We start from the raw sequence: 26,806 nt of genomic DNA, 5'->3' as shown, positions 1-26,806 counted from the left end.
AGGATGGCTAACGATGGAAAAGATTAACACGGATTACAAACGACGAATTTGAAAAATTGAGGCTAAACTTTTCAATATGCGCAAACCGTGACTGAGCTCCTTTAAAATCGCTCCTTGATAAAATCAGGCTTGATAGCACATTTCTGAAGTTGAGACAATTTCAAGATTTATTTTTGCTGTACATCGCGGACAAAGAAAACTTGGTGGATTAACCTACGCTGTAACCTACATGTAATCGGATCCTGATGCTACCTCCGGGGGCTTTTAATTCACCAAAAATAACTCTTGCACGCCTTGCGTGCCTGCGTTTTGCGCCTAATAGTGTCGTAAACTGATATCGAGTTATGTCCATGTTAATGCTCAAAATAAACGTAAATCTACCTCGGTTGTTGTGTATTGTCACATCAGCGGCTAAAAATGGCGAATTTGAGGGATTTGGTGGGTTTTGCGTTGACTGTTACTACACGTTATAAGAAGGAGACAAGGGTGGAAAGCTCATTTTCGACCGCACCAGCGCCACTCTTTAGGGGGAAGCAAACCGCCAGAAAGTAAAACTCCCTAAATGGCTGTAAACCACCTCCAGGAACCCAGAGACATCAAAATAACGCAATGCAAACATAAGGTAAACCATTTTATTCAAATTATTTTCTACGCGTAGTATTTAGAGTAATTTTCGAGGCATTCTCATACATCGTCTTATAAACGGCTAAAATTGTAACGCAATCGCCAACATCATAATGTCACGTATTAATCGTATTCAACGTCTGGGCCGCCTGTGCAGTAGCCCGCGTAGCAAGCGTTTCTGTGGTGTTCGGGAGCAAAGAATATTACAGCGCGAAAAATGGAGCGAGTAAAAGAGGGGGGAGGGGGAGGGGAAGGAAGGAAGGTAACGCTTGCAGACAAACCCCTGGATTTTGAAAACCGCCCCACTTGGCCTTTCATGCCTGAGCGCGCACAATGAGATTTCGTGCTGTCATCGGCTGTCATAAATTAACCAATAAAATCTTCGGCCTTCCGTAGCGGAAGTGAACTTTGAACAAAAATAAACTTTACTTGTCAAAATATGTCTGAAACAACGAGCGCACGGTGGGAACGGAGAAATCTCGATGAATTAAATTTGGTAATTTTTAATCAAGCTACTCAATCCGTCTAAAAGGAAGGACTGCAAGGGTGAAGTTTTAGCACAAATCTGCCTGAAAATTAAACTGTGAGAAGTATTCCAGTCGCGTTAGTAATCCTTGTGCTCGCATGATTCGAAATCTTGGATCACTGTATTCATTCGTCCAGGAATCGATACAAAGTAAAATTACCCAGTCAACTCTCACAAAGGCAATTCCAGTAAAGAAGCGTTTGCTGGAAACGCCAGATCCGCAAATCGGTTCGATTGTTATCGCTGCAACGAAAACAAACAACGGAAAGTCTTCTCGGCAAACTTTGGAATTTGGGCAGGAGAGGCTTCAAACATCTGAGAGAAGAAATAACGATAATCTTGACCAGTATCTGAATAAAGATAATCTTCCCCTAGGCGACCTCCAAGTCAAAGTTGTTTATAAAATGTCCTTGTAAGAATTCCCCGCGACGAGACGACTAAATTTTTGGTAAGGCAAATATGTGACAAAAACTGGCATGCCGCAGCTAACACTATAACAAATCATTCAGAATTGTCCCCAGAGGTTCTAAATGCTGTCAACAAAAATGCTTCCAATGAAATGTCGCAATACCTACGACAACATGTTGCCTTGTAACAAGCCAGACGAAATCACTAAGTTTTCCCACGCAGTAGTGCTAATTTTCTGTCCCGTGGTTTATTATCTTGTCCTTGGCGCATGTGGCATTCAAGGAAGTGATGTTAAAATTAACGGAACAGCTGCAAATTGTGTCGCGCTTGCTTCTGCAATAATGTGCAGGCTTCGAAAAACCAAAGCGTCGGCAATGCATTACAGGATTTCTACCGTACTGTCGAAGCTGACGACTAAATCCTCGTTCAGCGAGAAAAGTTAAAGCGTTTTGTAACCAAGCTTCCAACGCGTCTTCCCATTTTGTCTGGCACTCAAAGGTATTAAAATACCTTTGATCGACGCATGTCAATAATATTGGACTAACCCAGCCAATCACGAGCTCCGTTCGCTGGCGAACGGAGGTTTTCAAAATCCAGGGGTTTGTCTACAAGCGTTTCCTTCCTTCCCCTCTCCCACCCCGCTCCTTCTTTTTGTGGTTCTCGCCCCATTTTCCGCGCAGACAAAACACCGAAAATCCCGTTCCTCGGTCTTTCTTTGCTACCAAACCCCACGGAAACGCTTGCTACGCAGGCTACCTGTGCAGCGCCAAGCTGATTTTCACCCAGAAATTAGAATCGCCTGGCTTCCAAATCGAACACCAGATACACTGAAAGGTTGACGCTTCTTCTCGAGGTATTCAATCGAAGATTCATTCAAAATCCAGGTGCTAACCTCCAAATAATTTTCGAGAAATGCAGCATCCGCGGCCGGGATTTCGTGTGCCAAGGAGCAACAGTCACACTGTTTGTCCTCGCTGATTGGATGCATTGTTGATGACTAAACCAGAAAAAGTAGAGGCGGTCTCTATATCCGGGGCGAACTTACAACCAGAATAGTTCCATGCTTACATGTAGATGGGCCTATCACCAGAATTCTACGGAACCAGTTTCCGAGCTAGAGAGCACGTAAAATCTACTTCAGACCAATATGTTCAAATTCTACACCCTAGCCCTACTCTGGAAATTTCTACTCGTTAGGTCCTTTGGCGTGCAAGCAGGCTCTCATCGTTGGCGGCACGAGCAAAGCCGACGACGAGCGAAGCGAGCTGGTGAGAAACCTGCCAGGCACTTCACCGGCTCGCTTCGCCCGCCGACTTTGCTAATAATAATAATAATCGAATATTTCCTCAGGATAACCCTTCAGTACAAAGTACTGTTATCAACGGGGTCCTGCAAACTATGCTCAAACCGTCCTTCCAAGTTTATAGTCACGCCGCGCTCCCCCGCCCGTACCGGTTGTTTGCAAAGCACTGGTTCCAGTTCATTAGCTATGCCACCAGGCAATTTCTCATCAAAGGGAAAATGGCAGATGAACTGAAACATTTTTTGAGTTCTTGATCCCGCTCATGAAAGCATCCTTTAAGGCGAGCAGCGAGCTGTTTATATCCTGTAACAATGGTCGAGTTTCAAGCAGTAATAATGGCGGCCGGCACAGGCTCTCGTATGTTTCCTTTGACTGAAAGAATTCCTAAAGCGTTATTACCAGTAGGTAACTTGCCCGTAATCTGGTACCCCATCAACTTGCTCGACAAAGCGGGATTTGAAGGTGAGTAGCGTTGGTATAATATTCAGTGATCATTTTTATAACTGCATTCGGTGTTACTATAGAATACAGGGCTACTTTTTTAGTTATAATAACTGTTTACAATTTTTTTTAAAAGATATAAGTTAAACTAGCGGTAAAAAACGACGTTAGTGACTCATCAACATACGAAGAAACTTGTGTTTGATAGCCGGGGGCTAGTGGATGATGTGGTTGGGCTAGTTGATTCCATCCTTTCCTTGACTGATGGCAAGTGGAATTTTTTTTAAGAAAAATTTGAGAGAAAAACTTTTAAAGTTTTTATAGGGCAAGCAGGAAAACTGATATTGTTTCGTCTGCTTCATATTGTCCATCCAAGATTATCACAAAGCTTTGAAGTACAGGTTACTAAACAAATACTGCCATCTTTTTCTAAAGATTCAGATAGATAGCCCAGGAGTGGGACTAACTGAGATCTTGTATTAGCAAATTTTCAAGGTAGTGTTTGGTCATTACTTTCATATTTTACAACAGAGAATACTATTAATAAGCATTGATTTTACCTTTCCAAGGCAATATTCTTAAAGCTCTTGTAAGAGAGGTCCTCTTGTCTCAGCACGTGGTTGGCATGGCAACATTATGTATTCAAATATTTACTTTTACCACACATGAAAAGTGACATAAAATTAGTGAGTAATGGATGGGTAATCTTGATCATTGATTAATACCAATGAGAGAATACTATATTAGACAATAAAATTCAACAAAGACTTACATTCTTTTCCAGAGATAATCATTATAGTACTGGATTCTGCAGTTACACAATTTCACCAAATTTTACCAAGTGTTTGTAATCCTAAACTAAAGCTGGACTTTGTCACCATTCCGGATGATACAGACATGGGAACAGCAGATGCTCTTAGGTACATCAAAGATAAAATAGAGGTCAGTAACCTCCTGAAGGAAATTTATTGTACAAACACTGTTAATTACATGTATCAAGGTATGTACAATTATTATACTATTTGACCTCTGCAATACAGTCGAACCTCCATTATTAGCTAATGGGGCCACCTCTCTACTACAGCAACCTCTGTACAAAGGCCATTTTTTTTGGTCGCAGCAGATGATCCATACATTCAAGTCTTATTTTAACCTCGCTACAACAACCAGCCCTCTGCAATCAATGGCAATGGCCACGGAAACTCGCCCCAACTGCCAATATAACCCCTTGATAACAGCCAGTTAATCAATGAATGACAAATGGTATTTTCAAAGCCAATTTTCTATTGTAAAAGGTCACAAAATTTGATTCATACCACATGTTGGTCTCTGTTTGGTCTATCTCTTGTTTGAAGAACTGGGTTGTTCCCTTTTTTCATAATCCGCAAGAGTTGTCTACCTGTAAATTGAGTTGATTAGCCTACACCCTTCCCCCAACCGGAAGGAAGGGTTTTTTATGACTGAGTTGTCCTTTGCTTGGTTACAGGCTCTGGTTATTTGAATGTACCAGTTGGACACTTGCCTTTCACCACTGTAATTTGGCTACATCATATTGAGCACATGTAATATGTCACTTCATTGACAGAGCTCATTTTGGGTGGAAAGTCATTTTTCCATATTTATGACAAAAGTATTTGCGATTTTTTAAATCATGTGAAGATCTGTTACCAGTGCTTAATCTTTATAATATTAAAAATTAAATATAATTATTACCAAGTGAACATGATTTCCTTTCAGAAAGATGTTTTTGTTGTCAGTTGTGATCTAGTAACAGACATTGCCCTTCATCACCTCGCTGATATTCACCGGAGTCATGATTCAACTCTTAGTGCTTTTCTGGCTCCTGTTCCTCAAACAAGTGCTGATAGAGAAGCAGCTAATAATCCCAAGGCAAAGAAGAAAACAGATAGCACAGGTAAAATGGACAGTGATCAGGCCTTTAGCCAGATGGGTGTCCAGGTATCCTGTGGACGGCCACTTTGTTATTTTGATGTCTCAAAATTGCTCTGTTAATCATGACATAAACAACAAACAAATAACATTAAACACAGTATGGCATGCCACTTTTAAGTTTTAATACTGTATGAGCATGTCTAGTCGATTAGCAGTATGAGCTAACTAGTTGCCTTGTGAGATTTTTTGGTTTTATTCAATAATTAAAATTGTTCACAACTGTGCTAAGGAAGGTAACCTCCGTTGAAAGACAGCTAGATTTTAGAAAGGCTGCCCAATATTATCTTAAAGTAAAAAATGAATGAAAAATGTTATCTTTAAGTATAATCATTGAAGAAATAAAGATCTTGAAAAAGACCTGCTGAGCAAAATCATTTTCATCGTTTGTAGGAAGTACCAAAAATTCCAAATTTGGTCAACCTTTAAGAGTCACTGACTGGAAATATTGAGACTGGCTGGCCATTTTAGAAAAATCGAAAATCCTGAAACTTTGCCTAACAAACGCTTTTAGGGAGCCACTTTCGAAAATATTATTCCCATTTTCTTAGAATTTAAATTCCTCGAGAAATTCACAAAAAACGAAAATATAGCTTTTTGCCTCATTAAATATGCAAAAAATATCTGGAAAATTGACAAAGTTCTCGGTATTCGCATTGAAACAATTTACAAAACTAGAACTCAGGGTAAACTTAGTATAAGAGCTTTACTTTTCTTCTATCTAACAATAGGAAGTTTAAAATTTTTTAAGCATTTTGAAGGATTCCGTCGACCATTGAAGAATTGCCTTCTAAAGCCCCTATGAAAACGACAAAAATTGCGTAGTTTTACAGGCTTAAAACACATCTTGGTATGTCTGATATGGAGCTAAAACAAGTACTGTGCAAAAGAGTGTCGTTTCTACTATAATAACATGGAAAAAATTTCTGGGCAATCGAGGTTCACACAGGTAAAATGCAAAAGTTCGCGACAGTCTCTTCTCAAATTTGCATAATGCAGTATGTTCAAAGAACTCTATCGTTGAGCACTATAGTCTGTTTTTGTTCCATCTGTGGGCCATGCTTTGTGGGAAATATACAAAAAGAGAGTTGATCCATGTCGTTATTACAACATTGTTTCATTATTTCCCACAGGATACAAAAAAGCTATAGAAAAAGCCCAAAATATAAGTTCAAAGTTACATATGCTACATGTATTACATGACTGCGTCACGTAAGAGATATTTTCAGTTAGCTCCAATTGGAATTCATCGATTATTGAGGTTTAGACACTTGCTTATAATAGAAGCATATAGGGGTTTGTCTTTCCCGTCTATGCACACTCCATTAGTCTGCAAATATTCGAAAGGAGACTGGTCTTTTAAAGTATTTTTTAACCATTGTGTGTCGATTTTGATCTTGATGGAAACCGGATTAATTAGATGCACTAAATGAAACGAAGAGGTTTTATTAGCGTGACCCAGCTAGACCAAGGAAGCAGGCTTTCTTGAAAAATAGAGTAAGACTTTTTGATGTCTATTCCACGATCTGACCTCGGTTGGAATTTGGCCTAGTCCAAACGTCGTGCTTCTGTCGTGCCGAACTCAAATAAATTTGACAAAAAGCTATGAAATATTCAAATGTCGCATTTAATTCATTCGCACAGAAGATCGGAAGAAGTTTGCTTTGCTGAAGACTTTTTTAAATGCTAGAAAGCAACTACAGCTGATGCAGCAGGATATGAATTCACAGGGACGGCGGAGTCTTTTTTCAAGTGAAGGAGGGGGGGGGGGGAGGTGGGAGGCTTGAAAACGAGCGGTGCCGACGCAAGTTTGTAGTGGGGTCTAGGGGCATCCTCCTCCAAAAAAAACATTTTCAATCTAGGGGCTCAGAAATTGTATTTTTGACATTCTCCATGGCGTAGTTCTTAAGAAAATCATCCTAGTGGATGAACTATAAAATGACAGGTACTTTTAGTGCATTTACAGCAATATATTTTGAAAGTATTGTGTGCTTGATACATCTTTCTCATAATCTGGGCGGTAACAACGTGTGCCAGCAAACACAAACATTTTTCAGGCTAGGTGAACTTTTTTTGCATAATTGACCAAAATAGAAAAGTCTCTTCATAGAATAACTACTTGATATATTTCTAACGGTGTTTTTTGTCGTTGTTGGTGTCGTCAATTCCAAATAACAAAGAAAGAGGGAAGATCGATGGTTAAACTGACAACGGTTTACATAACACATTATCCCCTGTCATATTTTTCGGCTCAATCCCCGTAAAAGGTACCGCAAAAGCTCTCGCGGTGGACCTTTTGAAGACTGAGTCCCCCCCGTGCCAGGGGGAAAAGAATAAAGTCTGCATGCCATGTAGCGCGACGTGGCTTCGGCATGCTCTTATGTACTGTGCCGAACTGAATTCATAGCCTGCTGCATCAGCTGCCATTGCTAATATTTGTTGCAATTAATATGGCCTTCAGCAAAGCAAGCGTCTTCTGATCTTCTGATCGATTGAACTCGACGTTTGGAATCACCACTGTTCTCTTGTCATTGCCACTGCCGGGACAAATTTATTTGAAGTCGGAACGGCAGAAACATGACATTTGGACTAGGCCAAATTCCAACCAAGGTCAGATCGCGGGATCGATTTCAAACAGTCTTACACTATTTTTCAAGAAAACTTGCTTCCTCGGTCTGGCTGGATCACGTTAATGAAGCCTCTTCGTTTCATTTCCTGTATTTAACTAATTTGTTTTCCATCAAGATCAAAATCGAGACACATGTTAAAATGTACTTTAAAAGACGAGTCTCCTTTCGAATATTTGCAGACTAATCCAGTGTATATAAACGGGAAAGACAAACCCTGATATATCTCTATTATAAGCAAGTGTCTAAACCTCAATAATCGAGGAATTCCAATGGGAGCTAACTGAAAATATCTGTTACGTGACACCAGTCACGTAATACATATGGCGTGTTTAGTGATGTGACTTCGAACTTATATTTTGGGCTTTTTCTGTAGTTTTATGTACCTAGCGTAAAATAATGAACCAATGGTGTAATAACGACATGGATCAACTCTCTTTTTGTATATTTCCCACAAAGCATGGCCCACAGATGGAACAAAAACAGACTATAGTGCTCAACGATAGAGTTCTTTGAACATACTGCATTATGCAAATTTGTGAAGAGACTGTTGCAAACTTTTGCATTTTACCTATGTGAACCTCGATTGCCCAGAAATTTTTTTCCATGTTATTATAGTAGAAACGACACTCTTTTGCACAGTACTTGTCTTAGCTCCATATCAGACATACCAAGATGCGTTTTAAGCCTGTAAAACTACGCAATTTTTGTCGTTTTCATAGGGGCTTTAGAAGGCAATTCTTCAACGGTCGACGGAATCCTTCAAGATGCTTGAAAAATATCAAACTTCCTATTGTTCGATAGAAGAAAAGTAAAGCTCTTATGCTAAGTTTACCCCGAGTACTAGTTTTGTAAATTGTTTCAATGCGAATACCGAGAACTTTGTCAATTTTCCAGATATTTTTTGCATATTTAATGAGGCAAAAAGCTATTTTTTCATTTTTTGCGAATTTCTCGAAGACTTTAAATTCTAAGAAAATGGGAAAAATATTTTTGAAAGTGGCTCCCTAAAAGCGTTCTTTAGGCAAAGTTTCAGGATTTTCAATTTTTCTAACCTGGCTAGCCATTCTCGATATCTTCAGCCAGTGACTCTTAAATATTATACGGTGATATTAATTGTACCCCTTTCATCTCTTTTAGAAAATGTTACAAACATGAAGCTGAACAAAATGTTATCATGAATCATATATAATTAACCTTTGACTCATGATCATGGTGATTTGTCACACAATGTTCACCCATTGTATACTGAACATCAAAGACAACTAAGTAGCAGGTTCTTGGTTCTCTTGGCCACCTGATTTCATCTTGTTATTCTATTTTTTTTTTTTTTTGGTTTCTTGCTTGTTCTGCCTTTGCTTTGCTCATGCAATGTGATCATGTGTTCAAGTTGTTTTAGGTAATACTGTGAGTTTGATATAGAGTAAAAATATTAACTTCATACATGTACATCATATAATATTATTAGAAGTTAGTCTAATAGTGCTTATCCTTTATACTTAACAGGTCAGCTTGATTACATTAGTATTGACTCAAGAGAGAACAGACTGTTATTCTTTGCTACAGAAGCTGATCTGGATGAAACCTTAATGATAAGGAAGCCTCTTTTAAAAAGGTAATTTCAACATGGACTGACCTTTAATTTTCACTAGTGATGGACTTAATGTTTGTTTTGACAATTCAGCCATTTTGAGAAAGGTCACCGTATAAAATTGTAAATAAAGCACATGCAACAATGCTAAAAGGTGCCACTGTTAGTATTAACTAGGAAACAGCAATGCTCTTAATGAAGCACCACCCTGGAATAACTCACATGACAGTGTAAGATTTGATAAGATCGAACTGTCATCACCCTGAACAACAATGGGGTGCTTATACAAAGAGATTTACAGCCCTATGCAGCTACTTGACTTATGTTTGAAACTGTTTATTCACCATCAGTCACACTAGCCCTAGCACTTTAAGCATTTTTGTTTTTTTCCTGTTTCCAACATGTTTGGATAAAGATGATATTTGATCAATACTAGTTGTTAGTATTATTCAAATCTTTTCCTTAGTGGACACCTACCTTGAATAAGAGCCAGATTACCACATTGAAAAATTGAATAAGTGTTACAGCAGTAAATATGGTATATATGTTATATATTAGGTACTGGTAGTTTTTGTTGCTTGGTCACAGTTCATGGTGTTATTAATAGCATGATGGTCAGGAGGAGAAACCTTGGATACAAATTTCGAGCTTTCGTTCCAAATCGTTCTAATATATTTTGGGACTAGAATGTCCAAGTTTTGTTTCAAAATCTTTTTTTTTTTTTGTCACTGGAGTCAGATTTAAGTTTCTAAATTAATATTTCATTGCTGTATGTTATAGATATCCTTGCATCAATATTGTGAAAAATTTAATGGATGCTCATCTGTACATTATAAAGAAATGGGTAGTGGATTACTTGGCTGAAAACAAGTAAGAATTATTAATCAGTATTAATATTAATATTAATATTAATAATAATTATGTCTATCATACCAAACATGGGAATATATGAAATATCATATAGTTATTTAAAGTGCCTATGAAGTAAAAAATAATTGCTGCTGATTTGAAAGGCTTTTCAAAGTAAAGAAGAATGGCGTTTTCCTTTTTGGAATATCTTTTTTCGTTTTAGAGATATTCACGTTTTTGTATTACAATTGAGGACGTCATAGGTGGTTCCAGTAAAACAGTTCAACACTCAATCAAGAATATCTCTAGAAATATTTAAGCAGTGTTCTTTAAACTTGGCACCAGAAATGTACATCACAAAAGAAACAAAATGACACCCATCGTGCTGTCGCCATGACAACATTTATGCCACTGATCCTGTTTTAATTTAAACTAACATTACCAGATTTTATCTTAAACAAAGATCATCCACTCCCAACAATCTAATGGGGAGAGTTAAGACAATATAGGAATCATGTTTGTTCCGAGCAAGACCCTCTGTCCCTTTTCAAAGGGTTGCAAATTGACATATTTGGTTTTTCACAGAAAGAGACTGGAGCCAAAAGTGTTGCCATGGCAACAACACAGAAGGAGTCATTCTGTTTCTTTTGTGATGCACATTTGTGGTGCCAAGTTTGAAGAACACTGCTCCAATATTTCTAGAGATATTCTTGATGCAGTGTTTTACTGTTCAAGTGGAACCACCTATGACGTCATCACTTTCCTCATTTGCATAATACAAAAACGTAAATATCTCTAGAACGAAAAAAGATATTCCAAAAAGGAAATTGCCATTCTTCTTTACTTTGAAAAGCCTTTCAAATAAGCAGCAATTATTTTTTACTTCATAGGCACTTTAAACTGCTGGAGAAAGATATGCCACCCACCAGAGAGATGGTTATTCAATGTAAATGCAAATTAAAATAAAGCATGGAAATAAACCTGTTCAAGCCTGAATTCGATTGTTTGTCTTCAACATGGGCAGGTATATTATGAACCTACAAACCAACCAGCTCCCAAGTTACTTGAAAGCTAATTTGATAGTAAGAGTAAAGTGTCGTGTGTAAGAAACAGAAATGGGGCTTGGGCAGAACTATTCAGTATGAAGATGCATTTCACATGCATACTCATTTTCAAACTCATTTCCATGTGAATGGTTTTCCATGAAGACTTGATTTGAATCAGAGGCAAAAAATAACTCAGAATTAGCATTTTCTTCATTCCACTTTTAAATTTATGTTGCTGCCACATAGATAGGCTCTTTGTGTCTAGATGGCAGCAAAGGTAGTCAGTCACCATAAATTGTTTCTACTTCAAGATGAACTGCTATGTTAGTCTGTAGTGCTGCATTAGCATCTCAGTGTACTGGTCAAGTTTTCAATTTTTTATTTTAAGAAATATTAATATGGTCCTGTTGAAAATGATACAGAGTTTCTTGTTTCCTTCCTGTTCTCCTACTCAATGAAAATTCTACCAGTTTTTGTTTGAACCGTGGACATAACATGAACTGCTTCATGGCATATTACTGATATCTTCCCTTGTTGTATAGTAACTTAATTTTTTACAATAACTGTCTAATTTCTCGCACACTGATTGGCTCATTTTTATCATCAATAAGAGTACAGACAGATAAGATTTTAATTTATGCAAGCTTTCAAGTTCAACTTTCAGCTGTCAAACTGTCAACTTTTTAACTAATGAGATTTTATGGACTTTTTTAAGTAGCCAATCAAAAAAAGAGAAAAGCTATTGATAATGTTCGCGTCATATTGAATAAAATTCACTTATATTTGAAACTAGATGCAGAGGAGGAATCACAGAAAACTTAACTGAAGCTACTTCCATATTAATTATTATTTTGTAATGTTTTTACATGTTCTCCCTTTAAAATTTTACTATCATATAGTAAGCTACTTTGTACTTAATCTTATAGACTACGAGTAGTCCCTCTTTCGCTTAGTCTGTCGTGCATGATGTGAAAGAAAACTGCAAGAAAAAAATGGCCGCGCAAAATCCTGGGGGCGAGGAGCACACGAAAGGAGGGACTACCGCCTAAGCCCAAGAGTTTGCTTTTTCACGGCCGAATGATTTTTTGGTGTAGGATTTCTCATCTTGACGTCCTCTTATTATCGTCTGTTGTCAATAACCCTGGGAGATATCCTGAATAAAATTGCTCTACTCTACTCTTCAAGTAGCCAGGCAAAAACATATGCCGTGAGAAGTATATCTTCGTTCAGTGTTCATTCAACGACACTGTCCAAGAAGTTTTAAAAAGAAGACGGCGAATGGGGTATCTTGTAACAATTTTCGCTGTGTCTGTAGGTGTAAATCTAAAAGTTATTGTAAAAATTTCAAATGCAGAGTTTCAACCAAGAGTTTACTGGCATCATGTGTTTGACATAGGAGATCATCCAACTGCAGTAAAATGTTTGCCGATAGCAGCAGAAAGTTTCAGGTGAATGTCCGGTTTCAAGTGAAAGTTTGGTTCAATCTTTCAAATGGACGGCAGAAAGGCCAGGCTCAGTGAATATATATTTGCTGACTTGGACAATACTGTAGAGTGGCAAAATCACTAAGAGGCTTGCAGTCGGGTTGGAGGTGGAAAGCTTTGCCAAACAAAACACTGGATAAATTTAAATCTTTCCAAAGCCTGTTGGCAGATTCGCAAGAATATCACGACTTGCGAAGCGCGATTCCAGCGCTTCGATTTGCTCTGGTGCCGCTTCAATTTGCTCCGGTTCCAAAACATTCCTGCAAGACGTCACACGTATCTCGAATGTTGACAACGCATTGTCAAATGTTGGCAATGTGTTGTCAATGCTCCTAACATAAGCCAATCGTATTTTTGCATTGTGAGAGCAATGTATAATTCAAACTCTTGGGCTTAGGCGGTAGTCCCTCCTTTCATGCGCTCCTGGCCTCCAGGTTTTCGTGCGGCCATTTTTTTCTCGCGGTTTTCTTTTCGACAGACTAAGCGAAAGAGGGACTACTCATAGTCTATTAATCTTAGAACTATATGTACATCAGGAAAATACTGAGGAAGAGAAAAATCAGTGGAAAAAATTACAACCAAAAATTATGCTCTGGGACCTACATTTTGGGATTAGTTGCCAATTGGCTCGTCAATAAAAACATTCATTTTGAGCCATATAAGGCATGCAAATTTTGAAAAAGGTATAGATTTTCATAAGTTAGATGAGTAGTAATAGGTAAAAAAAGTAAAGTGAAGCCTTAGAGCCATGGCTCATAGCTGTCGGAGCTTATCCTGCTTTCTGTAGCATGAAGCGGCTAGAAGTATTTCTACTCCCCCTGGACAGGATGCTAGTCCGTCACAGGTCACTCCCCCACAATTTTTTAGGTTTCTCCAACAATTTGCTGGTAACCATTTATACTCCTGGGTGGAGAGAGGCACTGTGAGAAGCACGCAACACCGTGTCCCCAGCCAGGGCTCGAACCCAGACCGCTCGCTTTGGGGACGAGCGCACTAACCATGAGGCCACCGCGCCTCCCAATAGGTAACTTGTCTCTTAATGATCACAACTGTTATATTCCTGTCGTAGGTCAATTAGTTCAATAAAGGGTGAGCTTATTCCCTATTTGGTGAATAAACAGTTTCAGAAGCATAAGAAACTGAATGACATCATCTCGGAATCCATTGACACCAGTGTCCAGGAATCCAGCAACATTAAACTAGGTAGGAGTTTAAAACAACTTAAACAAGATTTAAACTAAATGTCTATTGAAACCTCCCACCCCATCTCCAGGAGGTTCCATTTCTTTCTGTAGACCATAAACCACAACCAATTCTCTTTCAATGAAACCTGGTCAAAATAATTCATCTGACACACTATCCTCTGAACAGTTTGTGCGTAATTTAATTTGGATGTGAATGTGACAGTTTAATAGTACATTGTTGACACAATTTTGTTAAGACTGTTTTTGTTAAACTGTTTGCTTATCAAATGCATGATTACTTTTTATCAGTGATAAGCAGTAATTTGAAATGTTTTTGTTTTTTTTTAAAACTCTAAAAGTAAAAATTAATAATAATTTAAATTTTGACGCTACAAATAATGTTTTTGGAGATCAAAATGAGAAATCTAACTGTAGAAGTTCAGAAACACAATGTTGAGAGAAATTTACATCTAGTGTAGGGATATAGAAGGAAAACAATTTAACATAATAAAATTAATGATTATCAGTAAATATGTTACTGAAAGCTATAGTTTATTGACAGGAGGTAACTGTTTGAAACTTACTGCTAAGTAGGAATTTGATATTAGCACTCAGGGTATTTTTGGATGCTTAAAGGGGGAGTGGGGGGAGGTGCTTAATGGAGACAACTAAAGATGCTTATTTAAGATGAGACACTTTTATTACTTAATAGTTAACTAATATTATTTTCTGGTTTTATCAAAGTGCTGAAACTAAACCTGCTTAAATTTTATTTGATGTTAACTCTCAAAAGTAACAAAATTATATTGTTCTCGACATAAAACTTATTAAACTCAGCTTGGTTTCCTTGGAACTTATCTGATAAGAGGTCAGAGTAATATTATTATGGCACATTCAATTGAAAAGGGACTCAAATTGCACAAGACCTTCAAGTTACAGGGTTTGATTGAAGAAGGACAAATATTAGAAAGAAGCTACATGTCTGTTAGTCACTATGGTAATTGATACAGTAACTGTGATTGCTTTACAGATATTCATGACTTTGCAAAAGAAGATGACATTATGTCATACACAAGGGAAATGTCCTCTTGGAGTGGCACACTGACAGATGTTGATCATACAAACAGCATCCGATGTCATGCATATGTCATGGAAAGTGGAGTCTGTCTTCGAACAAATACCGTTCCACTTTATATGGAGGCAAACAGACAGGTTCAGAACTTTTGAGATCTGTTTTAAGTAGTTATGTCTATCTCACTGTATTTCAATCTCCTCCTCCCTTGAAAACCACTTTTTTAACTGACCTTGTCTAGGATGACACTTTCCTCTCATGAACAAATTAAAATACAATGGCCACCTTTTTTGTCTGGGTAGACAGTCCATACATTTACTCTTATTTCAACCTCTGTACAACAGCCACATTTTCACAATGGCAACAGCCACTTATTGCATCCCAACTTCCAAAATAACCTCTTGACAGTCGACAGTTAATCAACAACTGAGAAACGGTGTTTTCAAAACTTCATTTTTAGTGCAGAGTGCACTATTGGGATGGTTTTGGGGCTGCCTGCCTCTAAGGCACTAAGGCGCTACAGCATAAGGTGCTATGGCACTAAGGTGTAAACTTTAATGTTTGTTAAATTAATTAATTTCAATTAATTAATTTGTCTAGAGGCAAGGAAGTGGTGCGGGTGGGGTGGGAAAGGTACATGTGTACTCTATGTAAAACATGTTCCATCGCTGTCACTTGGATATGAACATTGCAAAGCTATATATTTGTTTCAGGTAACCCCTTACTCTCCTCGTGGTACCACTCTCTTTGGAACAAAACTAATTCGCTCTAAACACATGTGTAGATTAGTTAGCATTGGTGGCTTCTATATTAGGTGAAGGATACATTGCATATGGAATTGCGCACAAATGTTGAGTGGTTTTCCTTATGGTAGAACTCAACATGTAAGACAAGTGCGTTCTAGCATCGTTAGTGTTATACACTATCTTTCCACATGGTATTTTATATGTCATGTGACCAAGGATGGCAGATATTTTTCAGGTAGCGCCAATTGTCCCTTTTTATGGCAAAAGTGAAACGTCACTGTGGCTGCGTAGCTTTTAGAATTACACACATCTGCTGTTTCAATCTACAATGATAGTGTGTTTGTCAGGGTTCAAATGTATTGCTTCTCCTTAGCAGCTTGTTTATTTCTTGCCTTAATTGTGTCTGTAAGAGAGACCAAAAAGTTCCCAAGTTAGTGGCTTTAATATTCTGCAAATTTTAAATTTGTGACAAAAGAAACCAGGAAAGTGCTCAAATATTGATGCAGACTCCATGGCACCTAATGAAAGCACAAATTAATTTAATCTGTCTTTGAGGAGACTCATTCATATTGGCCAAGTAGCGCTGTTTATCTTCAATACTTTTCGTTGAAATGCTTCTCAGCCATCAATATCGTTGTGTGTTAATTTTGAATTGTTTTATTGTTAAAAACAAAGGTGGCAACAGAGAAAGAAAGTGGTATTTCGTGACTATCTGATAATTAAATTAGTTCTTGTTCATCAGTGATGGGAGAATTTGCACTTTTAATAAAACAACATCGTTTCTGTTCCGTTTCTTCATCACTTCATCAGACATTTAACCTTCTTTCACTTATCTCCAAAAAACAAGCACATCTTCCGTGTGTTTTGGAGAAAACAAGGGTTTCATATTACATGCCTGAGTGAGGAAAACAAAAGTATCAAGTTACAAAGTTGGCGTGAAGAGCTAAATTGTCACGTTTGATGCCTCAACGTAATATTGAATTTAAAATGAACGAAAATCAACTTAAAACACCAGTAGTAATTTGCACATAATTTTTGGACCTTGAATGAAAATACAACCTTGAAACATACACACTGGAAAAGCCCTAGCAGACTACCAAGGTAGACACAAACCGGAGGTGAACCGAGCAGGGGTGAATACTTATGGGATTATCGTGCCAGAGCTATCAATTGCATTCTGCATTATCTGAGATTGTCTCACTAGTTAATTTAAAAGCTAGATCACAAAACTTGATTCTTATTGCACATCATTGGTCTCTCTTCCTGTTTGGTTTCTGTTTTATTAAATGATATATTTTCATTTTGCTAAGTATTTATATGCTACAATTGGCATTTGTACAAGTAAAAATGATGCAACCCCACCCCCAAAAAACAGGTGCCACAGTACACCGCTAATCCCTACCTCACGTGGGAAGGTTTAACTGCAGTATAGATATTTATTGTATGGCTTGTTCTTGCAGCTGATATAACGCACGCTCTGATTGGCTAATTGTAGGGCATTATTCTCCCGTAATGCCCACAGGCTGATTATGGTCTTGCAAACACCAAGCAAAAAGCCATATAATAAACAACTTATTAACCTCAAGCGTTCAGTCTTTACAGGAAAATCTCAAACCTCGACCTTGCCATAATGACCTCCCTATTGCACAGTCAATACGGCATGGTCTCGGTCTGAGATTTTCCTGTCCTGTAAAGACCTCACTCTCAGTTAATAAGTAGTTGTTATTATATGTTATTATATATATGTCTCACAAGGACTGGGAACTACCAAATTCACGAATTTGATTGGCTGAAATCGATATTGACCGCGGTCTAGATTTTCCCATCTAGACCGGCATCTATACCGGCATCTAGACCGGTATCATTTTGCGTTGAAAAAGTAGCAAACTAAAATACAAAAAGGTTCACCATTTTCTTTTATTTTCTTCTCAATCATTTATGGAAGTGCCAAAAAGCCTGATGACAAGAAAAAAAAGAAAAGAGGACGAGCAAATTTCGGCAGGTTTAAGTTAAGCTCATCGCTGTTTGCAAGCAAAATGTTAGCAAACCAGCTACATTAAACAAATTAAAGTTTTCTTCTTTGCCATATAATAAACATCTTATTAACCGAGCTAAGTCGGTCTGTATGGGAGAATCTTGACCTCGGTCATGTGTACAGACCTCACTGCGTTCGGTCTGTACTCACGACCTCGGTCAAGATTCTCCCATGCAGACCTCCTGCTCGGTTAATAAGAGCTAAATAAATATAGCTGAAAATATAAGTTAGTGTGAATGAGTGTGCAGCGGCCAAAGTAACAAAGCTTTTGAGTAAGCATCTGTTTCTTTATGAATCATGGAAAGAAAATTTGAACTGAATTACTGTCATTATGCAATCATGTATATCAGATTGCTTCATTTGCATTGTGCCTTTTGCTAATTTCTTTGAGTACCAATACAGATTCTATGTGAACCACTCTACAGTGTATTTACTAGCACATTTAATTCATTTAAATTTAATTGTTTTTCAGATATCAAAGCTCCTTCCTTGTCTATCCACAAAGGAGATTCCCCTTATTCACCCACTGGCTACAATTAACCCTAAATCACAGGTAATATTTTGATTTATTATTATAGTTGGCTGAATTTAAAACATTAAGCCAATTCAAGTGATGGAGGTGAGGAATAAAGGGAAATCTCTTCATCCTCAGTTTCCCACTTCCTCCTTTTGAATTTCTCTTTTTTTTTCCCCATCAAGACTTTTTCCTTTTACATACAAATGCTCTTTCTTCCCCCTTCTCGCCCTTCTCCCTCCCTCCCTCCCTCCCTTCCTTCCTCCCTCCCTCCCTTCCCTCCTTTCTCCCTTCCTCCCTCCCTTTCTTCTTTCCTTCCTTCCTTTCGTCTTCCCTTTCTCCCTCTCTTCCTTCCTTCCTTCCTCCCTTCCTTCCTTCCTTCCTTCCTTTCTTCCTCCCTCCCTCCCTTCCTTCCTTCCCATGAGTTTGTCTTTAAAACTGTTATATATCATCTCTCCACTTCCTTCATCACTTCCTCCATTCATCTGTTGTCATTGACTCAATATTATTTATTCATATAATTAATTGTTTGCAGGAATTGTTTATTACACTTTTAAAGAGGCTCTGAAGTATTAATTAAAAAAGAATCGCAAATTGATTACCTGAAAAAAATTCTAGTTTGAAAATCTGGGGGAAATGCTGACCATATCATTTTGTTTTCAATATTTTCATCACTATCAATGATTCTTGAATTATTTTTCCCCATTTTGTGTGAAAGAAAGCTTTAAAGTCTGATTCTTGCCTAGTTGAAAAATACATGATTGTAGTAAGCTAGGTTTTAATATCAAGTTAGGACATTAGAGATCCAGGGAAAAGGGAAAAAGTGAGGAGCAGTTCTCACAAAAACTGTTGATCAATAATTTGTTGTTAGCTGACTGTTGGCTAAAGTTAAACACTTGCTGTCTGCCGACTGTTGGCCAGCAATCAGTGATATTCATGACAGTAATCTATTTGTATTAAATACAAATTGAACGGATTACTGTCAATCAAATTTTGATTCTATGCAGCCACCAACAGGACTACCCTCAGCAAGACAATCACATAGGAGAACTTCTCAAGTCTTCTGGCTCAGGGTTCAGGCCATTTACTTTGTCTGATTACTGTTTTCCAGGTGGGAAATGATTGCATGGTGGATGAGAGTGTATCTATAGGAGAAAAAGTTTCAATAAAGAAATCTGTAATAGGAAAACACACAACCATAGGAGAGAAAGTCAAGATTAGCAACTCTGTGATTATGGATCATGTAACAATAACAGAGGGGTAAGTACGGTAGTCTGAAGTGCTCCTAGGTTGGGAATACTTGTGGTAGTCGTGTTTTTTTTTTTTTTTTAATAATAAAACCAGATTATTGTAAACCAGATTTGAAAATGTTTACCAGATTTTGGAGCAACCACAGATAATAATAAATGTGGCGGCATGGTGGCCTAATGGTTCTACCCCTGGCTGGGTTCATTGCATTGTGTTCTTGGGCAAGACACTTTACTCTCATGGTGTTTCTCTCCACCCAGGTGTATAAATGGACACCAGTAAACTTAATGCTGGGGGGTAACCATCAGATGGACTAGCATCCCATCCAGGGGAAAGTAGACTGAAATACTCCCAATCTCTTCATGCACAGAAACCTGCCACAAAACTTGATTGCAGACTCTTTTTTAGGGATAATGAATATTAGGATAACACTTTGTACATGTGCATCTCATCCAGGTGGAATACCATTACTAGTACATTAAGCTTCTGGTCACTTATGTAGTAAGTTGCTGTGTCTTTCCTTGACCTTCAATAACTGACAGACATCGTGAACAATAATATTGTTCATTGCACATGGCAAAACAGTTGAATGTCCTTTTCAAAATAGGGCATTAGAGTCCTTCTATGAATGGCAGTGCATTTAATTTGGTGTTTTGCCATTTTCCTGACTCCAACAAAGTGGCCTTAGCATGAACTTGATCTATAAATTATGGGGAAGCACCACCAAACAGTGAAAATTGTGATCTACTAGTCCTGACTGTGCTAGCTACTGATTTTTCAGGGATAAAAAAGTGTAAATGTGAAACAATCATTAAGTTTTATAAGTTGTCTAAGAATCATTTAAAAATCTGCAGACAAGCAAACTACTATGATTGTAACTTAAAATGCCTTTCTCATTGTGGCAACCAAAATGATTAACTTGTAGTTATGGAGTTCAGTTAAGTATTTAATATGTATGACTTTGGCATTAAATGCTCAATATGCATCTGATATAAGCCCTATAAATGATACTTATGGGTGTTTGGTTTGGGAGGCTTCAGAAATGCTTAATGATATTAATATCATTTGTTATAATTCATTGTTTTTAAATCTTTTTGTCTTGCCAGTTGCAACATCCAGGGAAGTATTATCTGTACAAATGCATATGTCAAGAAAAATGCCAGCCTTAAGGACTGTCAAGTTGGAGACTCACACACCATTGCTGAGGGAGGTTAGTGCCTAAATTCACTAATGTATGGTGTAAATTATAAAACCGAATTTTCAGTCTAAATCTAAATCTAAATATTATTTTATCAGCAACATCCAGAGGACATCACGCCAACACTGAAACATTAAAATGATGATAAAAACTAAAACTACAAACAAAACTAACAGAAATTGCATTTAAAAATAACCTAGCAAAGTTTACTTTTAAAAAATAGCGAGGCATTGGTTAATTTACCAATGTTCCTTCCCAACTTTTCTTCTCTCAGCTTCTTAACGCTGGACACATCATAGTTCAGCAAGAATGTAGTCCGCTGTTAACATTTGTTTGTTTGTTTTTTTTTCAGCTGATCTCAAGGGAGAAGCTTTGATTGCTGAACAAATGATGGACTTTGAATAAAAAAAGGACAGAAGTTTCAGCAGCAAATCTGTGGAAATCTTTTTGTGGGATGACCAAAGAAGCCTTGAACTATTCTCATAATTTTAAATGTATGAGCCCAAAGAGCAAAAACAATATTTCTCTACCAAGCTGGTATTTGAGATGTAACTACCATTTTTCTTTTCCAGGGGCCCACTTTTTGAAAGCCCTGGAAACTTTTCAGGCCAGAAAAGCCATTTTTAGTTCATTTGTATCTAAAAACAGAGAGGTGTATAGACCTGAAACTTTTTGTATGAAAGGTTTGAGATTTTGCTACGGCTTTCCAGGTTCAAAAACATTTCAGGACCTTCGAGAAATGAGCCTCAAGACTTGAATATACAACATGGAGCTGGTCAAATAAATCATACAAATTTTTATTTATCATAAATATGATTTTATTGGTCTTCACAGCAGTCAGCTTTGTAAGTTAAAACTAAGGGAGACAATATTTTTGCTAATTATCACTATTTAAACATGAGCTCCATTATTGCACAACATCTAGTTTTCCTTGCAACATTAACAATGTCAAGCAAGCAGATGACAGTGAAATTTTCTGAAAATCAAGCAAACCGGAAGTCTCACAATATCCAATATACAGTGTAGCAACCTGAACTAACGTGTTTGTGATAAATTGTGTTTTGTTAATAAAATCAGACTACAAGCTGGGTTCAGTTTTCAAAGTCAGTAGAAATCAACTGTGAGAGGTCTAACTGAAGCATGACCCACTAGCTGATCTATAAGGTTAATTAACATAGAATTTAATAGAATGTATTACAATAGTTTGTGCATTAGCTCTTTTTTTTTGGCCAGAATGCATAAAAAACCATAAGTGCACTCCAAGGGCCCTCTATTAACCAATATGAGGTACAGTGTACTTGTTCAGGCAATCAGATTGCAATAACAAGCCAACACTAGGTTGTGCTAATGTACATTTTTCACTGAACATTTAAAATTTTTTCCATATTATATACCACAATAAATGAAACAAATACTCTGAGACAATGACAGTCATGCATAAATATTTACATTAGAGATTATTTACACATACAAATAAATAACTGAAGAAGCTCATATATTGCCTGGCTAGGGGTATTTCTCTGTAGGAAAGCACAAAACAAGGATTGCTAACTACTTTCCCATTGCCTAATCTCCATTTTTTTGTGGATGACTTCAAATATAAAAATTGTCTTTTCGGTTCTTCCGTCCTCATGAGAAAAATTATGATACAACCTCAAGAACTGTTAATTTTCTCTTACTATTTTAGCCTTGAGCCCTTCTTGGAAAGTCTTTGTTAGTAGCAAATGTGTTCCTTTCTGAATATGTAAAAAAAAAAACCATTTCCCCCCTTAAACAAAACAAAACCCTTTAAAATAACTAAAGCACAAAAAAATTATGTTACACACAAAAACAACATTGTTGTGACTTCTACACGCCATGACAGGAACAACTGAATCTTAGAACATGAACACTGGTGAAGGCTCTTTTCTGTAAATAACTAATTATAAAACTCCTATTACAGGGTGCATTTTTGTGGAGGCGTGCTAAGCTACAATCATGGACAAATTGTGTTGGAAAATGCCAAAAACAAGAGATCAGAATCATAATGCCAACAGAATAAGTGTCAACACCCCCATTCCCCTTCAATGTTGGAAAATGGTAAAATGCAAACTTGTGTCAGATGAAAGTGTTTTGTCAACATTGAACAGGGGATGGGCAAAATGTGTATAAAATGATTTTTTTTCCAACCCTTGTGACTAAGGTTGTAGGTTCCACCCCCTCCCCACCCACTATACAAGTGGCTTATGTCCTACAAATTGCATTCCGAGAGGTACTACGATAATAAATTATGTGCCATAAAGATTGAAGTGTTGACCTCTAATGCACTGGTCATTCCAACCCCCCCTACCCCCCCCCCCCCATTGGGGGATACCCAGGGCATTCACTTTTACTGGCTGTGAAATGCAGAGAAAGCCCCATCTTGCAGGTGAACTCCACTGCCCTCTAAACTTCAAGCACCATTCATTAAATAAATTATAATTTTTTTTAACATCTGGAGCTTTGAAAAGATTTTTTTCATACCACTGATGTCAAGGTTACTTATTTTTTTCTCATTGAGTGAAAATCCCGCCAAACCCCCGCTTTGTATAGCAAAGCTGTGAAAAATTGTGCATTCCCCAACTACCAGGGAACCTAAATTGAGTGAAAACAAGGTGAAAAGCCTCGGCTTGCCCTGGGTATCCCCTAAAGGGGAGAAAAGGGGGGTGCAGGGGTTTCGAATGACTGGTACATAGAGAAGCCAAAACGTCATTCAGAATTATCTCAAGGTAATGACACTGCAAAAAAGCATGTGCACATTTTACATGTAGCTGCCCAAAAGTAGCAATTTACAAGAACTTTATAGTGCTAACTACTTCAACTTCAATTGTAAAACCATAAGTGGCACAGTAAATTAACCCATCAGTGCTGTATACTTTTGCTACCCTTCAGTACATCACAACAGCAGAGTCAACACTTTCCTTGTAGTCCTAACACTCTTTAGAGTAAATCACAGACTTACAGCACCTGCAACGTGATCAGTGCATGCATTTTGACACCAGAGTAATGTATCTATTGTTTTTGGGTCGAGTAAAATTTGAAAGTCACATTTGTTCCATTCAGCTCCAAAGAACAGTAAAACGATGACTGTTACCATGAAACCCGGGCCATGAAAGCAGTAAATTTTGTTAATCAGGGGCATGGTCTTAAAGAAACAAGGCTTGCTTCTTCCCAAACAGAACTTCAAAAGGCATAACTTCAGTCAACAGTGGTCCACTCGTCTTTATCTGAAATACCTTGGAGAGTTTCTTTCAATATTCTGTTAAATTCCGCAGCATTATCGACATGGATGTCGTGACCAGCATCTTTAACAATACACACTTCGACCTTGGAGTTCTTCCGGTTGCATTTTATCTCGTAAGCTGTGCGATGATCAAAAAACGTGGACGAACCATACATGACTGTCATTGGAACATCATCAGGAAGATCTTTCACTCGCTTTACCATCGGAGACTTGGCCCACATCAACAAAACATTCATGTTGCGAAAGGCATCTTCGCCAGACGGTGTCTGAGCGTTGCAGTGGTATATGTACTCAAGCATAGCCCTGTCTTTCCACAACTCTGATGCCCGTTTGTTCGTGTCAAACTGAGCTAAGCGAGCAACCCAAGGACCAAATGGACCAACTGCTCTTATTGGAGAAAGCAGGTTACAGGTGTTAAGAATAAAATTCCCCCAGTGGACCCACCTTGGAAGCAAGTCGTACCGCTGCTCTGAATCTGGGTGTCTGTCCACAATACCATAGGGTAAAATGGCAAATCCCCAGGGGTCAGACAGTATTAGGTGCTTGATTCTGTCAGGGTACTTCAAGGCATAAGCCATCACTATGTAACCCCCGAGGCTGTGTCCTAATAGGATCATTTTGTCTAATCCTACTACCTTCCTCCATTCCTCGATATAACGTACAAATTTGCCTTCGGCATCCTCGCCATCTTGCATTAAATCCGGCCGCGAACTTCGGCCAAAACCCGGCAAATCGAAGGCGTAAACACTGCGTTCATCGCTAAGGTCGGTGAAATTTTGAGCCCACCAACAAACTCCGCTAATGAAGCCATGCACGAGAACAAGAGGGGGCTGCTTCGATGGTGAGAGATTTACTTGAATTGTCCACATCTCGACATCTTCTTCGACACGAATAAAATTGCCTACCCAAGGTCGCTTTATTCGCTGCTCCAAAATCTTGCACTCAGCATCTTGAAGCTGCTCCTTTGACGTGGGAAACCAGAAGCCTGACATCCAGTTACAAACTGTCTTAAAAATATCACTCATGTTTAAATTTTAGGAACGGTTAATTTATGTCAAGGTTCACAGTTGTCGATTGTTTACAGGGTTTTTTCATTTCCTTTTTCTGGCCGGTCACGTGACTTGAAATCCCGCCAAACATATATAACTTGTGCCGCGACAGGTGCTGTGCTGCCTCCAGAGCGCGCTAAGAGGCGAAGCCTCGACAACGAGCGGCCTAGCCGCAAGGAGCCTGGGAGAGACTTGCTACAGAAGAAAGTGGCTCAACACTGTAGAGAGGTGGCTGTTAGTGGAGGTAATTTTTGACCAGTCACGTGAATCACGCGTCACGTAAACAGGATTGTCTAAGACCAACCGGATATGTTTTCGAATGGATTGAACAACAACCATGCGAACAACAAAATAGACAAAAATAACACTGAAGGTCATGGTCCTTGTGTAATTACTTCATCTAAATTAGTCATCTGGTGTTTCTTGAGAGGGAACCTAAGCTTACAAGCCCCGTTGTTTTTATTAGGTTCTCTCGCCATTTTGTTTCTATCCTTTAAAATATAAATTGAAGTAATCGTTGGATGTTGTCCTTCAGTAGCATTTTAAATGAAAGTGGCAAAAGTTCAATTGAGGCCTTACACTGCTGTAAAATGATATAAAATCGTTTAAAAATCCAAGCTTTCGGCGATCTACGGCGTCATCAGGGATGATGATGCCTGATGATGCCGTAGATCGGCGAAAGCTTGGATTTTTAAACGATTTTAATATCATTTTACAGTAGCGTAAGGCCTCAATTGAACTTTTGCCACTTTCATATAAATTGTAGTTTTGTATCTTCATTGTAATCTTGTATATTATTATTTTTATTTATTTATTAATCATTGTACTGTTGTTCTATTTTTGTTTGTGTGGTTTCAGGTTGGGCCAACCATGAAGATCCATGTAGATTGAAGAAATCAAAGGTGAAGAAAGGGACTGAAAAGACCAGAAAATGGTGTCACTACTGCCACTAGGCTCGATTTCCGCCGCTTTCTCGAGTCCGGTGTACGTTCCTCCCCGAGGGGATGTGCTAAAACCCAGACGGTGGACTCTGGACGATAGACGATAGACGATGGACGATGGACGATGGACGATGGACGATATCTCTGACATTCATTTATTTCTCTCAGACAAAGTATAAAATTGTCACACAATCTTTTGCTTTTGTCACGCGATGTTAAAATATCGAACAGCGAAAATTCGAGGACAAAGTTGTGATCGCGAATTGTTCGTCACGCAATATCACGGATTCCTTCTTTTATCACGCGATGTCACCATGGAATTTTGAAATAGTGCACAGCGAAAATTCGTGTCCGCCCCGCTCCCCAGCAAGAAAAACACAAACAAACTTATTTCGACTGGACAAATTTTGACCGCGGATTTTATGTCACGCAATGTCAGTTATTCATTTATTAAATTCTGACAACAAAGTATAAATTTGTCACACAATCTTTTTCTTTTCTCCCGCAATCGATTGCTTTTTCACATGAATTATTCCAGACTGCACGCAGAAATGACGCAGGAGAATCGTCGCCCATACGGCAAACACGTGATATGTTTTTGCATGAGTTGTCGTGGGGTGGGTGGGGGGGGGGAATAAGCAGCCTCACCTTAGTTTTTAAGCTGTTTTGGTGAAGCTTTCCACAAGCGGTCTGCCAGGATTATCGGTG

General features: G+C 38.2%; 1 protein-coding gene, 1 long non-coding RNA gene and 1 pseudogene across 3 annotated transcripts; 1 reads left to right on the top strand and 2 right to left on the bottom strand.

Moving 5' to 3' along the window:
* The first annotated feature begins 363 nt into the window (after nt 1-363).
* On the top strand, nt 364-22,340 carry LOC110046690 (translation initiation factor eIF2B subunit gamma-like). 2 transcript variants are annotated; one of them, XM_089286634.1, is made up of 11 exons: nt 364-622; nt 4,087-4,244; nt 5,040-5,217; nt 9,386-9,494; nt 10,251-10,340; nt 13,919-14,052; nt 15,064-15,245; nt 18,359-18,439; nt 19,512-19,660; nt 20,755-20,858; nt 21,199-22,340. In XM_089286634.1, the coding sequence occupies exons 2-11, from the start codon at nt 4,200-4,202 to the stop codon at nt 21,249-21,251; spliced, it is 1,125 nt and encodes a 374-aa protein (XP_089142760.1). In that variant the 5' UTR covers nt 364-622; nt 4,087-4,199; the 3' UTR covers nt 21,252-22,340. The 2 variants fall into 2 exon arrangements, with proteins under 2 accessions (XP_089142760.1, XP_089142759.1); XM_089286633.1 differs by lacking the exon at nt 364-622 and adding an exon at nt 2,866-3,323.
* On the bottom strand, nt 619-2,848 carry LOC149114006 (uncharacterized). The gene is made up of 2 exons (XR_016206381.1): nt 2,315-2,848; nt 619-773 (listed from the first exon to the last, which is right to left on the bottom strand). It is a non-coding gene; the product is annotated as an uncharacterized LOC149114006 (long non-coding RNA).
* Nucleotides 21,641-25,365, bottom strand: LOC110069320 ((Lyso)-N-acylphosphatidylethanolamine lipase pseudogene; annotated as a pseudogene).
* Nucleotides 25,366-26,806: the final 1,441 nt, after the last annotated feature.

The sequence above is a fragment of the Orbicella faveolata genome, unplaced genomic scaffold (genome assembly GCF_042242905.1).
Source record: "Orbicella faveolata isolate gen_17 unplaced genomic scaffold, um_ofav_v1 contig_14, whole genome shotgun sequence".
Lineage (NCBI taxonomy): Eukaryota > Metazoa > Cnidaria > Anthozoa > Scleractinia > Merulinidae > Orbicella > Orbicella faveolata.
This window is presented reverse-complemented; position numbering and strand designations above follow the sequence as displayed.